Genomic DNA, 16,177 nt, shown 5'->3' with positions numbered 1-16,177 from the left:
TATCCATCATAAAGAGCATCTATCATCATAAAAGAGCATCTATCCATCATAAAAGAGCATCTATCATCATAAAAGAGCATCCATCATCATAAAAGAGCATCTATCCATCATAAAAGAGCATCCTATCATCATAAAAGAGCATCTATCATCATAAAAGAGCATCTATCCATCATAAAAGAGCATCTATCATCATAAAAGAGCATCTATCATCATAAAAGAGCATCTATCCATCATAAAAGAGCATCTATCATCATAAAAGAGCATCTATCATCATAAAAGAGCATCTATCCATCATAAAAGAGCATCTATCATCATAAAAGAGCATCTATCATCATAAAAGAGCATCTATCCATCATAAAAGAGCATCTATCCTCATAAAAGAGCATCTATCATCATAAAAGAGCATCTATCATCATAAAAGAGCATCTATCATCATAAAAGAGCATCTATCATCATAAAAGAGCATCTATCATCATAAAAGAGCATCTATCATCATAAAAGAGCATCTATCATCATAAAAGAGCATCTATCCATCATAAAAGAGCATCTATCATCATAAAAGAGCATCTATCATCATAAAAGAGCATCTATCATCATAAAAGAGCATCCTATCATCATAAAAGAGCATCTATCATCATAAAAGAGCATCTATCATCATAAAAGAGCATCTATCATCATAAAAGAGCATCTATCATCATAAAAGAGCATCTATCCATCATAAAAGAGCATCTATCATCATAAAAGAGCATCCATCATCATAAAAGAGCATCTATCCATCATAAAAGAGCATCCATCATCATAAAAGAGCATCCATCATCATAAAAGAGCATCGATCATCATAAAAGAGCATCTATCATCATAAAAGAGCATCTATCCATCATAAAAGAGCATCCATCATCATAAAAGAGCATCGATCCATCATAAAAGAGCATCCATCATCATAAAAGAGCATCTATCCATCATAAAAGAGCATCTATCATCATAAAAGAGCATCCATCATCATAAAAGAGCATCGATCCATCATAAAAGAGCATCCATCATCATAAAAGAGCATCTATCATCATAAAAGAGCATCTATCATCATAAAAGAGCATCCATCATCATAAAAGAGCATCTATCATCATAAAAGAGCATCTATCATCATAAAAGAGCATCTGTCATCATAAAAGAGCATCTATCATCATAAAAGAGCATCCATCATCATAAAAGAGCATCCATCATCATAAAAGAGCATCTATCCATCATAAAAGAGCATCTATCATCATAAAAGAGCATCTATCCATCATAAAAGAGCATCTATCATCATAAAAGAGCATCGATCCATCATAAAAGAGCATCCATCATCATAAAAGAGCATCTATCATCATAAAAGAGCATCTATCCATCATAAAAGAGCATCAATCCATTATAAAAGAGCATCTATCATCATAAAAGAGCATCTATCATCATAAAAGAGCATCTATCATCATAAAAGAGCATCTATCATCATAAAAGAGCATCCATCATCAGAAAAGAGCATCTATCATCATAAAAGAGCCTCTATCATCATAAAAGAGCATCAATCCATTATAAAAGAGCATCTATCATCATAAAAGAGCATCCATCATCAGAAAAGAGCATCTATCATCATAAAAGAGCCTCTATCCATCATAAAAGAGCATCCATCATCATAAAAGAGCATCTATCATCATAAAAGAGCATCTATCATCATAAAAGAGCATCTATCATCATAAAAGAGCATCCATCATCAGAAAAGAGCATCTATTATCATAAAAGAGCCTCTATCATCATAAAAGAGCATCAATCCATTATAAAAGAGCATCCATCATCAGAAAAGAGCATCTATCATCATAAAAGAGCATCAATCCATTATAAAAGAGCATCTATCATCATAAAAGAGCATCCATCATCAGAAAAGTGCATCTATCATCATAAAAGAGCATCTATCCATCATAAAAGAGCATCCATCATCATAAAAGAGCATCCATCATCATAAAAGAGCATCTATCATCATAAAAGAGCATCTATCATCATAAAAGAGCATCAATCCATTATAAAAGAGCATCTATCATCATAAAAGAGCATCTATCATCATAAAAGAGCATCTATCATCATAAAAGAGCATCTATCCATCATAAAAGAGCATCCATCATCATAAAAGAGCATCCATCATCATAAAAGAGCATCTATCATTATAAAAGAGCATCTATCATCATAAAAGAGCATCTATCATCATAAAAGAGCATCTATCCATCATAAAAGAGCATCTATCACCATAAAAGAGCATCCATCATCATAAAAGAGCATCTATCACCATAAAAGAGCATCTATCATCATAAAAGAGCATCTATCCATCATAAAAGAGCATCTATCACCATAAAAGAGCATCCATCATCATAAAAGAGCATCTATCACCATAAAAGAGCATCTATCATCATAAAAGAGCATCTATCATCATAAAAGAGCATCTATCACCATAAAAGAGCATCTATCATCATAAAAGAGCATCTATCCATCATAAAAGAGCATCTATCACCATAAAAGAGCATCCATCATCATAAAAGAGCATCTATCACCATAAAAGAGCTTCTATCATCATAAAAGAGCATCCATCATCATAAAAGAGCATCCATCATCATAAAAGAGCATCTATCATCATAAAAGAGCATCTATCATCATAAAAGAGCATCCATCATCATAAAAGAGCATCCATCATCATAAAAGAGCATCTATCCATCATAAAAGATCATCTATCATCATAAAAGATCATCTATCATCATAAAAGAGCATCTATCCATCATAAAAGAGCATCTATCCATCATAAAAGAGCATCTATCATCATAAAAGAGCATCTATCCATCATAAAAGAGCATCTATCATCATAAAAGAGCATCCATCATCATAAAAGAGCATCCATCATCATAAAAGAGCATCTATCATCATAAAAGAGCATCCATCATCATAAAAGAGCATCTATCATCATAAAAGAGCATCTATCATCATAAAAGAGCATCCATCATCATAAAAGAGCATCTATCATCATAAAAGAGCATCCATCATCATAAAAGAGCATCTATCATCATAAAAGAGCATCTATCATCATAAAAGAGCATCTATCATCATAAAAGAGCATCCATCATCATAAAAGAGCATCCATCATCATAAAAGAGCATCTATCATCATAAAAGAGCATCTATCATCATAAAAGAGCATCTATCATCATAAAAGAGCATCCATCATCATAAAAGAGCATCCATCATCATAAAAGAGCATCTATCCATCATAAAAGAGCATCTATCATCATAAAAGAGCATCTATCATCATAAAAGAGCATCTATCCATCATAAAAGAGCATCTATCATCATAAAAGAGCATCTATCATCATAAAAGAGCATCTATCATCATAAAAGAGCATCCATCATCATAAAAGAGCATCCATCATGATAAAAGAGCATCTATCATCATAAAAGAGCATCTATCCATCATAAAAGAGCATCTATCATCATAAAAGAGCATCCATCATCATAAAAGAGCATCCATCATCATAAAAGAGCATCTATCATCATAAAAGAGCATCTATCATCATAAAAGAGCATCTATCATCATAAAAGAGCATCCATCATCATAAAAGAGCATCCATCATCATAAAAGAGCATCTATCATCATGAAAGAGCATCCATCATCATAAAAGAGCATCTATAATCATAAAAGAACATCAATCCATCATAAAAGAGCATCCATCATCTATCATCATAAAAGAGCATCCATCATCATAAAAGAGCATCCATCATCATAAAAGAGCATCTATCATCATAAAAGAGCATCTATCATCATGAAAGAGCATCTATAATCATAAAAGAACATCAATCCATCATAAAAGAGCATCTATCCATCATAAAAGAGCATCTATCATCATAAAAGAGCATCTATCATCATAAAAGAGCATCTATCATCATAAAAGAGCATCTATCATCATGAAAGAGCATCTATAATCATAAAAGAACATCAATCCATCATAAAAGAGCATCTATCATCATAAAAGAGCATCTATCATCATAAAAGAGCATCTATCATCATAAAAGAGCATCTATCATCATAAAAGAGCATCCATCATCTATCATCATAAAAGAGCATCCATCATCATAAAAGAGCATCTATCATCATGAAAGAGCATCTATAATCATAAAAGAACATCAATCCATCATAAAAGAGCATCTATCCATCATAAAAGAGCATCTATCATCATAAAAGAGCATCTATCATCATAAAAGAACATCAATCCATCATAAAAGAGCATCTATCCATCATAAAAGAGCATCTATCATCATAAAAGAGCATCTATCATCATAAAAGAGCATCCATCATCATAAAAGAGCATCTATCATCATAAAAGAGCATCCATCATCATAAAAGAGCATCCATCATCATAAAAGAGCATCTATCATCATAAAAGAGCATCTATCATCATAAAAGAGCATCTATCATCATAAAAGAGCATCTATCCATCATAAAAGAGCATCTATCATCATAAAAGAGCATCTATCCATCATAAAAGAGCATCTATCATCATAAAAGAGCATCTATCATCATAAAAGAGCATCTATCATCATAAAAGAGCATTTATCCATCATAAAAGAGCATCTATCATCATAAAAGAGCATCTGTCATCATAAAAGAGCATCTATCATCATAAAAGAGCATCTATCCATCATAAAAGAGCATCTATCATCATAAAAAAGCATCTATCATCATAAAAGAGCATCTATCCATCATAAAAGAGCATCTATCATCATAAAAGAGCATCTATCCATCATCATAAAATAGCATCTATCATCATAAAAGAGCATCTATCATCATAAAATAGCATCTGTCATCATAAAAGAGCATCTATCCATCATAAAAGAGCATCTATCATCATAAAAGAGCATCTATCATCATAAAAGAGCATCTATCCATCATAAAAGAGCATCCATCATCATAAAAGAGCATCCATCATCATAAAAGAGCATCCATCATCATAAAAGAGCATCCATCATCATAAAAGAGCATCCATCATCATAAAAGAGCATCCATCATCATAAAAGAGCATCCATCATCATAAAAGAGCATCTATAATCATAAAAGAGCATCCATCATCATAAAAGAGCATCTATCATCATAAAAGAGCATCCATCATCATAAAAGAGCATCTATCATCATAAAAGAGCATCCATCATCATAAAAGAGCATCTATCATCATAAAAGAGCATCTATAATCATAAAAGAGCATCTATCATCATAAAAGAGCATCCATCATCATAAAAGAGCATCTATCCATCATCATAAAAGAGCATCCATCATCATAAAAGAGCATCTATCATCATAAAAGAGCATCTATCATCATAAAAGAGCATCTATCATCATAAAAGAGCATCTATCCATCATAAAAGAGCATCTATCACCATAAAAGAGCATCTATCATCATAAAAGAGCATCTATCATCATAAAAGAGCATCCATCATCATAAAAGAGCATCTATCATCATAAAAGAGCATCTATCCATCATAAAAGAGCATCTATCCATCAAAAAAGAGCATCTATCATCATAAAAGAGCATCGATCCATCATAAAAGAGCATCCATCATCATAAGAGAGCATCCATCATCATAAAAGAGCATCTATCATCATAAAAGAGCATCTATCCATCATAAAAGAGCATCTATCATCATAAAAGAGCATCGATCATCATAAAAGAGCATCGATCCATCATAAAAGAGCATCCATCATCATAAAAGAGCATCTATCATCATAAAAGAGCATCTATCCATCATAAAAGAGCATCTATCATCATAAAAGAGCATCTATCATCATAAAAGAGCATCCATCATCATAAAAGAGCATCCATCATCATAAGAGAGCATCCATCATCATAAAAGAGCATCTATCATCATAAAAGAGCATCTATCCATCATAAAAGAGCATCTATCATCATAAAAGAGCATCTATCATCATAAAAGAGCATCTATCATCATAAAAGAGCATCCATCATCATAAAAGAGCATCCATCATCATAAGAGAGCATCCATCATCATAAAAGAGCATCTATCCATCATAAAAGAGCATCTATCATCATAAAAGAGCATCTATCATCATAAAAGAGCATCTGTCATCATAAAAGAGCATCTATCCATCATAAAAGAGCATCTATCATCATAAAAGAGCATCTATCCATCATAAAAGAGCATCCATCATAATAAAAGAGCATCCATCATCATAAAAGAGCATCTATCCATCATAAAAGAGCATCTATCATCATAAAAGAGCATCTATCCATCATAAAAGAGCATCTATCCATCATAAAAGAGCATCTATCATAATAAAAGAGCATCCATCATCATAAAAGAGCATCTATCCATCATAAAAGAGCATCTATCATCATAAAAGAGCATCTATCCATCATAAAAGAGCATCTATCCATCATAAAAGTGCATCTATCCATCATAAAAGAGCATCTATCATCATAAAAGAGCATCTATCCATCATAAAAGAGCATCTATCCATCATAAAAGAGCATCCATCATAAAAGAGCATCTATCCATCATAAAAGAGCATCTATCATCATAAAAGAGCATCTATCCATCATAAAAGAGCATCTATCCATCATAAAAGAGCATCTATCATCATAAAAGAGCATCCATCATAAAAGAGCATCTATCCATCATAAAAGAGCATCTATCATAAAAGTGCATCTATCCATCATAAAAGAGCATCTATCATCATAAAAGAGCATCTATCCATCATAAAAGAGCATCTATCATCATAAAAGAGCATCTATCCATCATAAAAGAGCATCTATCATCATAAAAGAGCATCTATCCATCATAAAAGTGCATCTATCCATCATAAAAGAGCATCTATCATCATAAAAGAGCATCTATCATCATAAAAGAGCATCTATCCATCATAAAAGTGCATCTATCCATCATAAAAGAGCATCTATCATCATAAAAGAGCATCTATCCATCATAAAAGAGCATCTATCATCATAAAAGAGCATCTATCCATCATAAAAGAGCATCTATCATCATAAAAGAGCATCTATCCATCATAAAAGTGCATCTATCCATCATAAAAGAGCATCTATCATCATAAAAGAGCATCTATCCATCATAAAAGAGCATCTATCCATCATAAAAGAGCATCCATCATAAAAGAGCATCTATCCATCATAAAAGAGCATCTATCATCATAAAAGAGCATCTATCCATCATAAAAGAGCATCTATCCATCATAAAAGAGCATCTATCATCATAAAAGAGCATCCATCATAAAAGAGCATCTATCCATCATAAAAGAGCATCCATCATAAAAGTGCATCTATCCATCATAAAAGAGCATCTATCCATCATAAAAGAGCATCTATCATCATAAAAGAGCATCTATCATCATAAAAGAGCATCTATCCATCATAAAAGAGCATCTATCCATCATAAAAGAGCATCTATCATCATAAAAGAGCATCCATCATAAAAGAGCATCTATCCATCATAAAAGAGCATCCATCATAAAAGAGCATCCATCATAAAAGTGCATCTATCCATCATAAAAGAGCATCTATCCATCATAAAAGAGCATCTATCATCATAAAAGAGCATCCATCATAAAAGAGCATCTATCCATCATAAAAGAGCATCCATCATAAAAGTGCATCTATCATCATAAAAGAGCATCTATCCATCATAAAAGAGCATCTATCATCATAAAAGAGCATCTATCATCATAAAAGAGCATCTATCCATCATAAAAGAGCATCCATCATAAAAGAGCATCTATCCATCATAAAAGAGCATCTATCATCATAAAAGAGCATCTATCCATCATAAAAGAGCATCTATCCATCATAAAAGAGCATCCATCATAAAAGAGCATCTATCCATCATAAAAGAGCATCTATCATCATAAAAGAGCATCTATCCATCATAAAAGAGCATCTATCCCTCATAAAAGTTTCAAATTGTGCTTAACTGTCATTATAAAGCTTGGAAGAGCCAGGATTTCTGATTGCATTCTTTTGAAAGAAGAAAGTCATACTCTGTGTGAATGAATGGTGCAGACGTGCGGTTTAATGTGTCCTCTGTTGTGCAGCACTTTGCTATTTAAAAAAGAACATTTCATAGGGCCCTATTATTGTAAACAAATTAATAGTTTGTGTTTAATTAATGTCTCTCTTTATTGGATTCCATTTATTTAAGCTGTTGTTTGAAAAAAAATTTTTTTTAATCTTATCGTATTACTGATTTGGCACTGCAGAAAAGTACATTTTTGTTTGTATATGCTGTCAATTATAGAATCGTAATCGGAAGAATCAGCATTGGCAGGTAAAACTAAGGGAAAAAATTATACCAGTTTTACAAATAAGGACGGCATTTGACTCCAAAATATGGTTATAAGTAGGTACACACACACACACACACACACACACACACACACACACACACACGTATGTTTTTGTGAAACGTGGGGACATTCCATAGGCCTAATGGTTTTAATACTGTACAAACCATATTTTCATTCCCCTTACACTGCCCCTAAACCAACCCATCACACACACACATACACACACACACACACACACACACACACACACAGCCCCTAAACCTACCCATCACACACACACACACACACTGCCCCTAAACCTACCCATCACACACACACACACACACTGCCCCTAAACCTACCCATCACAGGAAACATTCTGCATTTTTACTTTCTCATAAAAACTCCTCCTGTGTGATTTATAAGCCTTTTGTAAAGTGGGGCCATGGGTAATGTCCTCATATTTCACCCTCTCCTGTAATACCTGTGTCATACCCATGGCATTATACACATTTGTGTCCTCATATGTCACAAAAACAAGCTGGGCACTTTTATACAACCTCAGATGAGTTATTTCAGCACACAGTAAGCCGGCACAAACGATGACACCCCCCTTGCAAAACAAAGCAAATAAAAAACCAAACAATTTTGCCTTCAATTACGCGAACTCCTTCTCTCAGAACGGAGAGCAACGCCTCTCGGGAAGCTATTTTCAAAACTCTAACACGAAGCACATTTCATCACACTGAGCCGAGGTCCACAGAACAAGGGAAAAAGTCCAATTTATAAAGGCGAATCATCAAGCCCTGTAATAATATAACATTTTTTTGGTTCCAGTTGAAATTTCCAAAACACACACATATATAGAATCACATTTGTTTTTCATTTGAGCAGAGGCCTGCACACACAAACCCACAAGCCCAGTGTTGAATTTCATCTGGTTCCTGCAGCCGAGAGTTTAACTCTATCCCTCGAGGGAGAGTTTAGCGGGAGCAATGCAGATGCGTCGCAATGTACCAACTCAACGTGCAGATTAAGTTTCACTTTTAGAGATTACACCTCTTTCCTGCTCACTCCGCTCAGACCCCTCTGATTCTATTCACTGAGACTTAGAGGGTCAGCTGAATTTAATGGTCACTTATTGCCTGTTCAGGCAAAGCTGGTGGCACAAAGCAGGGTCTCACGGACCACCCTGCTCCAACATCGCCTGGGGCGTTCAAACCCCGGCTAATTCCCTCGCTAACTCAGTGGGGGACAGGTATCCGAGACCCACACGCGGATCCAGCTTTGACTGCCTTTCTTTGGCCAGAAAATGATTACAATAAGAAAGAAACAAACAATTCCATCCCGTGGTTTAGTGTTATTAATATCTGCCATCCTGCTGTCTAGGCGTCTGATTTGTTAAATTTGTCGCTGCTGATAAGAAAGATTAGTGCGCTCACAACAGGAACTCAGAGTAGCACATTTTACCCAGGGTTCCCCTCTCAGCCTGAGATTAAGGCCTGAGCTGAAACAATACAGCAAGCCTGCCAAAAAACAAAGCCCACATTCTCAAGTGCAAAGCAATTTATACTTAATACAACCCAGATCGTCTAAAAGAGAACAGGGGGGGAAACAAGGAGGAACTTTAGTAATGCACGTACGGTTATTCCACCCCCCCTTTTAGTTTGGATATTCTCGCTCAGATTTTTTCCACCGCATTCACACACATTACTTCAGCACATGAATAATGGTCATTAGTTAACATCAGTTAATGTATTAACTAACATGAACGAACCATAAGCAGTGCATTTGTTACTGTATTTGTTCATCTTTGTTAACATTAGTTATTCTCGCTCAGGTTTTTCCATAGCATAGAAACAAATGACTTCAGCACGTTTCAGTAACCATTGTAGAATAATGGTCATTAGTTAACATTAGTTCATGTAATAACTAACATGAACTTACCATGAGCAGAGCATTTGTTACTGTATTTTGTTAACATTAGTTATTCTCGCTCAGGTTTTTCCACAGCACTCACACAAATGACTTCTGCACATTTTCCCTTTCACACAATATGCAATAGCCATCAAAATCACTGACACTTAGAAAAAAGAAAAAGCCCAGTGGTTACTCACTTCTGCGTGCTGCGTTCTGGGCTGGCTGGCGTCAGATTCGATGGCGTAAACGTCCAGCAAATAGAGGTCCGAGCCTTGCTCCCGGTCTAGTTCTGCAGCAGTTTGGATCACCCCAGTATGGCGGCCGATGGTGAAAAGCCGGCCTGCGGCCTTCCCTCCGCTGCGGACCGAGACAATAAAAAACTCCACCTTGGTGCCAGTGCCACGAGGACTGGAGGCATCCAGAGAGATGACATTGGTTCCAGGCGGCTGGCCTTCCTTCAGAATGGTAATGTATTTGGGTTGGGAGAAAACCGGGCCATCCGTACCCTGAAGGATGATCGTTAATTCTGTCCGTGAGGTCTTCCGGTCCGTTCCGTGGTCCGTAGCGGACACGGTCAGACTGTAGATGAGTTTTGAGGGAACAAGTTGAGATGCTAACCTGATATCTCCACTGTAGCGATCCATTATGAACGTGTCTGAATCTCCTCTCACAAGTTCGTACTCCACCTCCCCATTCGCACCTTCGTCCGGGTCGAAGGCCATCACGGTTGTCAGAATGGAGCCAATCACGATGTTGGATTCTGCCACTAGAGCATTCTGGGAGATAAATGTGGGAACGTTGTCGTTTTGGTCCGTCACCCATATGGTGACGTTTTTCAGGGCGAAACGCCGGAATTCGGGCGGGACGGCCTTATCTGATGCTTTGACGGTCAGCTCAAAAAGGTTGGAGAACTCTCGATCGATCTCTTTGTTGGTGTAGATCACTCCAGATGAAGGGTCAATGCTGAAATGACCACCCCTGGGAGTCTGCTGGATGACCGAGTACTCAAGCTGGCCGTTGATATCGGCGTCCGTGTCGTGAGCTGTTATAGTCATGACGGAGGTGGAAAGCGGGAGGTTTTCGGGGATGGACTTAAAGATGTCACCTGGCGTAAAAACCGGAGGGTTGTCATTAAAATCTCTCACGTGAATGATGACCGGTATGGAGGACGACCTGGACGGCCTCCCGCTGTCTTTGGCTGTCACGTTGAGTTTGTACAGGGACTGCGTCTCGTAATCCAGTTTTTTAACCAGGAATATGCTTCCAGTGTTCGGACTGATGCTAAAAGTGCCATGGTTGTTTGTGGCAGAAATGCTGTATGTAATGTCAGCGTTGGAACCTGAGTCAGAGTCCGTGGCAGTCACAGAGGCGACCAACTCTCCAATCCGCATGTTCTCCAGCACATCCACTGTGAGGGTGGATTTGGGGAATGACGGAGAGTTGTCGTTATCGTCCAGAATGCTGATGCTCAGCACACAAGTGGATGACAGAGGCACAATCCCAGAGTCCTCCGCTATAATTTTGAGGGAGTAAAAGGGCGTCGACTCGTAGTCTAGTTTTCCCACTAGAGTAACCTGACCAGAACTCGTGTCAATGCTGAAATGTTTCTCCTCATTTCCCTCCATGATGTCATAGCGAACAAGGCCGTTTTTATTCTCATCCACATCTGAGGCAGACACTCGGAGCAGTTGCGTCATGTTCTGGGCGGATTCAGAGATGGAGGCCTGGTAAATGTCTTTGGTGAACTTTGGTGGGTTGTCGTTGATGTCTTGTATGTACACTTGAACTTTGGCCTGGTCTTTAAGAGGCTTAGGAAGGCCCTGATCAGAAGACACAACGGTGAAACTAAACACCGCGGCCCCTCTTTGTCTCATGAGAGATTCACGGTCAAACTGTAGCGTGCTGGTCAATACGCCCGTTATGGCGTTCAACTCAAAATTTGTCTGTGGCGTTTCAAAGGAGAAACGGACTTCGCTGTTCGGCCCGAAGTCTTTATCCTCAGCGAAAACCTGCCCGACGAGAGAGCCTCGCTCCTGCTCTTCCTCAAAATGAAACACGTAATTTGTGCTGTTGAAAAGCGGACGATTATCGTTGACGTCATCAAGAAGAACCGTCACATTGACGCTTGCGCTCAGAGGCTCAACGGCTCTGTCTTTGGCCACGACTAATAAACTATACCGATCTTGTACTTCTCTATCCAAATCTGCCTTAATGTACAGCTGTCCATCAGGGAAAATCCCAAAAACGTCATTTGTGTTACCGCTTAAGATGTCATACACAATTTCTCCATTGAGTCCTGAGTCTTTATCGCTGGCCTCCACCTTAAAAAAGCGACTATTCACCGGCTCGGATTCCCGGATGGTGACCTCGTAGGAAAGCTGGTCGAAAACTGGTGCGTTATCATTGACGTCATACACACTGATGGTGAGAATAAAGCTGGAGGTGCGCTGAGGGATGCCGAGGTCAGAGGCCATGACCTCCACCTGGTAGGAGCTGGTGGTGACCTCCAGGGGGCCCGTGAGAGTTATCAATCCATGCTTTTCGTGGATGTGAAATAGGCCTTTGGGGTTCTGTTTGAGGCTGTACACGATCATGCCATTGGTGCCCTCGTCTGGATCCGAAGCTTTAGCCTGGAATATATGGAGACCGGTCGCCCAGTTCTCCACTGCGCTTACATGCTCAACGGCATGAATGAAATTAGGGGCGTTATCGTTCAGATCTTTCACTGTGATGTTAACTAACGCTTCCCCCGTAACCTCCCCACTCCTTGCAATCACCCTGAGCTGGTAAAAAGCCTGCTCTTCTCTGTCTATCAGGCCTGAAGCTGTGATCTGCCCAGTGCCGGCTTTAATACCAAAAAGGCCGCGCTGGTCCCCTGAAGCGATCAAATAAGTGATATTAGTGTTCAGATCTACTGTGGTGGCTGTCACAGTGCCAATTATGGTATCAATGGCCACGTTCTCAAACATAACAAAGCTGTACTCTTTCTGACTGAATACAGGCGGGTTATCCTGCGTGTCTACAACGGTGACAGTGATTATCGCCTGCGTTTGCGAGCGCAATCCCCCGCCGTCTGTCGCCGAGACTTGCAGCTGATAGGCGGTTTTCTCTTCTCTATCAAGTGGCACTAAAGTTGTGATTTTACCAGAGTTGCTGTTGATGTGAAACTTGTGGGAGTCACCAGCAGTGATGGCGTATTTTACCGTGCCATTCCTGCCCAGGTCCGGGTCGGAAGCGGTTACAATAGTCACAAATGAGCCAGAGGGCTCGTTTTCTTTAATATTGGCGAAATACTGCATAGGGTAAAAGACAGGGCTGTTATCATTGACGTCCTTTAGTGTGATATTGACTTTGCAGTTTGAGTGAAGTGGGGGCGAGCCTGTATCTGTTGCTTTGATGTGCAGGAGATAGCCGCCCTCCTCTTCTCTATCTAACTCTGTGGCTGCACTCAACTGGCCCGAAACCGCATCCAACCTAAATTGCTTCTGAACGCTCGCAGGGGTTTCCGGGTCAAATGAGAATCGGACCGTGCCATTGGCCCCGAGATCCAAATCTGTGGCCGAAAACACCACAAGTTCGGATCCGGCGGGGGAATGTTCGACTAAGGAAACGTGATATGTGCTTTGTGTGAAAGTTGGGACCTGGTCGTTAACGTCAGTGATATTCACTATCAGTTTGGTGTAGGATATTTTCGGCTGCAGGCCCTGGTCTTTGGCACTGATATTCAGCACTATTTGAGATGCTGTTTCCCTATCGAGCTCTGCAGCACTGGTAACTAAACCGCTGTTCTCACTGATGGCAAACCAGCCCAAACTGTTTCCAGACACCAGTGAGTAGCGGAGATTGGCGTTCTGCCCAGAGTCTCCATCTGTGGCCGAGACCCCTTTAATGTAGCTGCCTTTAGGAATGTCCTCACTGATGTCTACTCTATACACGGCTTCCTGAAATATTGGCGGATGGTCGTTAATATCATTCACAAATATAACCAGACTGGCAAAGGACGAGCGAGCTATGGGCCTGCCGTTATCTGACACCGAAACAGTGAGGTTGTAGGAGGAGATGCGCTCTCTGTCTAACACACTGGCTACTTTGATTAGGCTTAGATTAGGGACGGGCGAACTGTGAACCTCAAAGTGTCTCTGTTCGTTTCCACCAAGTATAGACACTGAGATGTTACCATTAGCAGTGGATGAGTCCGAATCAGAAACTGTCAATAATGCCACGACCGTGCCCACCTGGGCGTTCTCATCCACCGACGCGAATTTGGAAGTAGTTGGGAAGTAGCGAAATTTAACTACGGGGTCGTTGTCATTCACATCAAGCAGTTTAATAGTGGCTTCTGACCGGCCTGAGAGAGAGGGAATGCCGTTATCTACAGCATGGATAGTGAGGGAATACTCTTTCCTGGTCTCATAATCTAACCCGTCCTTTATTATAACAGTCCCAGCTTTTGGGTCTATCTGAAATGGGGTTCCCTCATCTAAAAAATAGGTTATATCAGCATTGGCACCCTCATCCAAGTCTGTGGCTGTAATCTGCAGAACACTGGAGCCAATGGCAGCATCCTCAAACACACTGGTCTGGTACTGGTCCAGGTCAAACGCAGGCGGGTTGTCATTTATATCCTGAATTGTGACATTTACCTGCAGGTAGCCAAACTTTTTGGGCTCTCCTTTATCTTCCACCTGGATTAGGAGCTGGTAAAAGGGGGTGATTTCTCTGTCCAGCCCTCCTGTGGACACTAGGTGCAAAAACGCGCCCTCGCCGCTCGGGTTAACGGTGATATCCAAGCGAAATTTCCGCTGATCGTTCCCGCTGACGATCCGGTACGTGGTGTGATCCACGCCGTTGCTCCCGATGTCCGCGTCCGTCGCCGTGTCCAAAATAACCTGCCGCCCGCTGCTCGCGTCCTCTTTAAAGGACACCACGATGGACGCGTCGGGGAAAACAGGCGCGTTGTCATTAATATCCAGAACTACGATGCGCACCTCAGTGGGGTAAGTTGGCTGACTGGACAAAACCACCACGTTGATGATGTTACCGGGCAAAACTTCTCGGTCGATCACGGAGGACGTGTAGATGACGCCCGTCGTGGCGTTGATGGAAAAAAGTTTGTGGTGTTCACTGAATCTGTACGTGAACGTGGATTTGGTCTCGATGGTGCCCACATAAGTGCCCACCGGCTGCTCTTCAAGAATCTCAAACTCCTGCCGAACTTGACTGGATAACGAATAGCGCGATAAAGTCCATAACACAAATAAAATGAGGTACAAAGTGTCCATAGGTCTACCTGAACGCGCCATGATCACAGATCCAGTCAGGGTTTCTCCGCGCCTGATACATTCAACTTAAGACTTGCAACATAGTTTCCAAAAGAAAGAGACGCGTCCCAAATCCGAATTTGACGCTTTCTAAATCCACATTTGTTTTTTAAAACAAACATGAGGTGAATATTTCTAAGTGTTGTGAGGCTGTATCCTCTTTCACGGGAGGGGAAAGTAAAATCCAGTCAGCATTCACTCAGTAAAACTCAACGCGCTCCTCTCATGAAGATGATGATGGAGTTTCCATTGTGAGAAAAAGGAAAAGTTCGCCGTCAGTAAATCCTCAGTGTTTTGGCCACACGGAGAGCCTTTCCTGGAGGAAATAAAGGAGCTCTGATAATATCCCTGCGATTCTGATACGGGATGTCCCGCGGAATAACGGTGACCAAACTTCACTTTACTGCCCTGACAGAGAACAAAAGCCCGAGTTGAGAAAGCGCCCGCCCTCCTCTCCTGCTATTGGCTCTCTGCGTGAGAGCCCGCCCCTCTCTGGCTCCGCTTTCTATTGTAAAGTCATCGACTCGGGCGCTGATTGGACGAGGAGGACGTCAATCATCGCGCAGTGTCGCTCCAGGTAT

At 39.7% G+C, this 16,177-nt stretch overlaps 1 protein-coding gene across 1 annotated transcript in view; it reads right to left on the bottom strand.

Moving 5' to 3' along the window:
* Positions 1 to 15,974, bottom strand: part of fat4 (FAT atypical cadherin 4) — a 116,067-nt gene extending 100,093 nt beyond the window's left edge. The window contains exon 1 of the mRNA XM_067456378.1: positions 10,473 to 15,974. Within this exon, the coding sequence (XP_067312479.1) occupies positions 10,473 to 15,578 (5,106 nt within the window). The 5' untranslated portion in view covers positions 15,579 to 15,974. The remainder of the gene's footprint in view (positions 1 to 10,472) is intronic.
* Between the last annotated feature and the right edge of the window lie 203 nt (positions 15,975 to 16,177).

This window comes from Pseudorasbora parva, chromosome 11 (genome assembly GCF_024679245.1).
Source record: "Pseudorasbora parva isolate DD20220531a chromosome 11, ASM2467924v1, whole genome shotgun sequence".
Lineage (NCBI taxonomy): Eukaryota > Metazoa > Chordata > Actinopteri > Cypriniformes > Gobionidae > Pseudorasbora > Pseudorasbora parva.
This window is presented reverse-complemented; position numbering and strand designations above follow the sequence as displayed.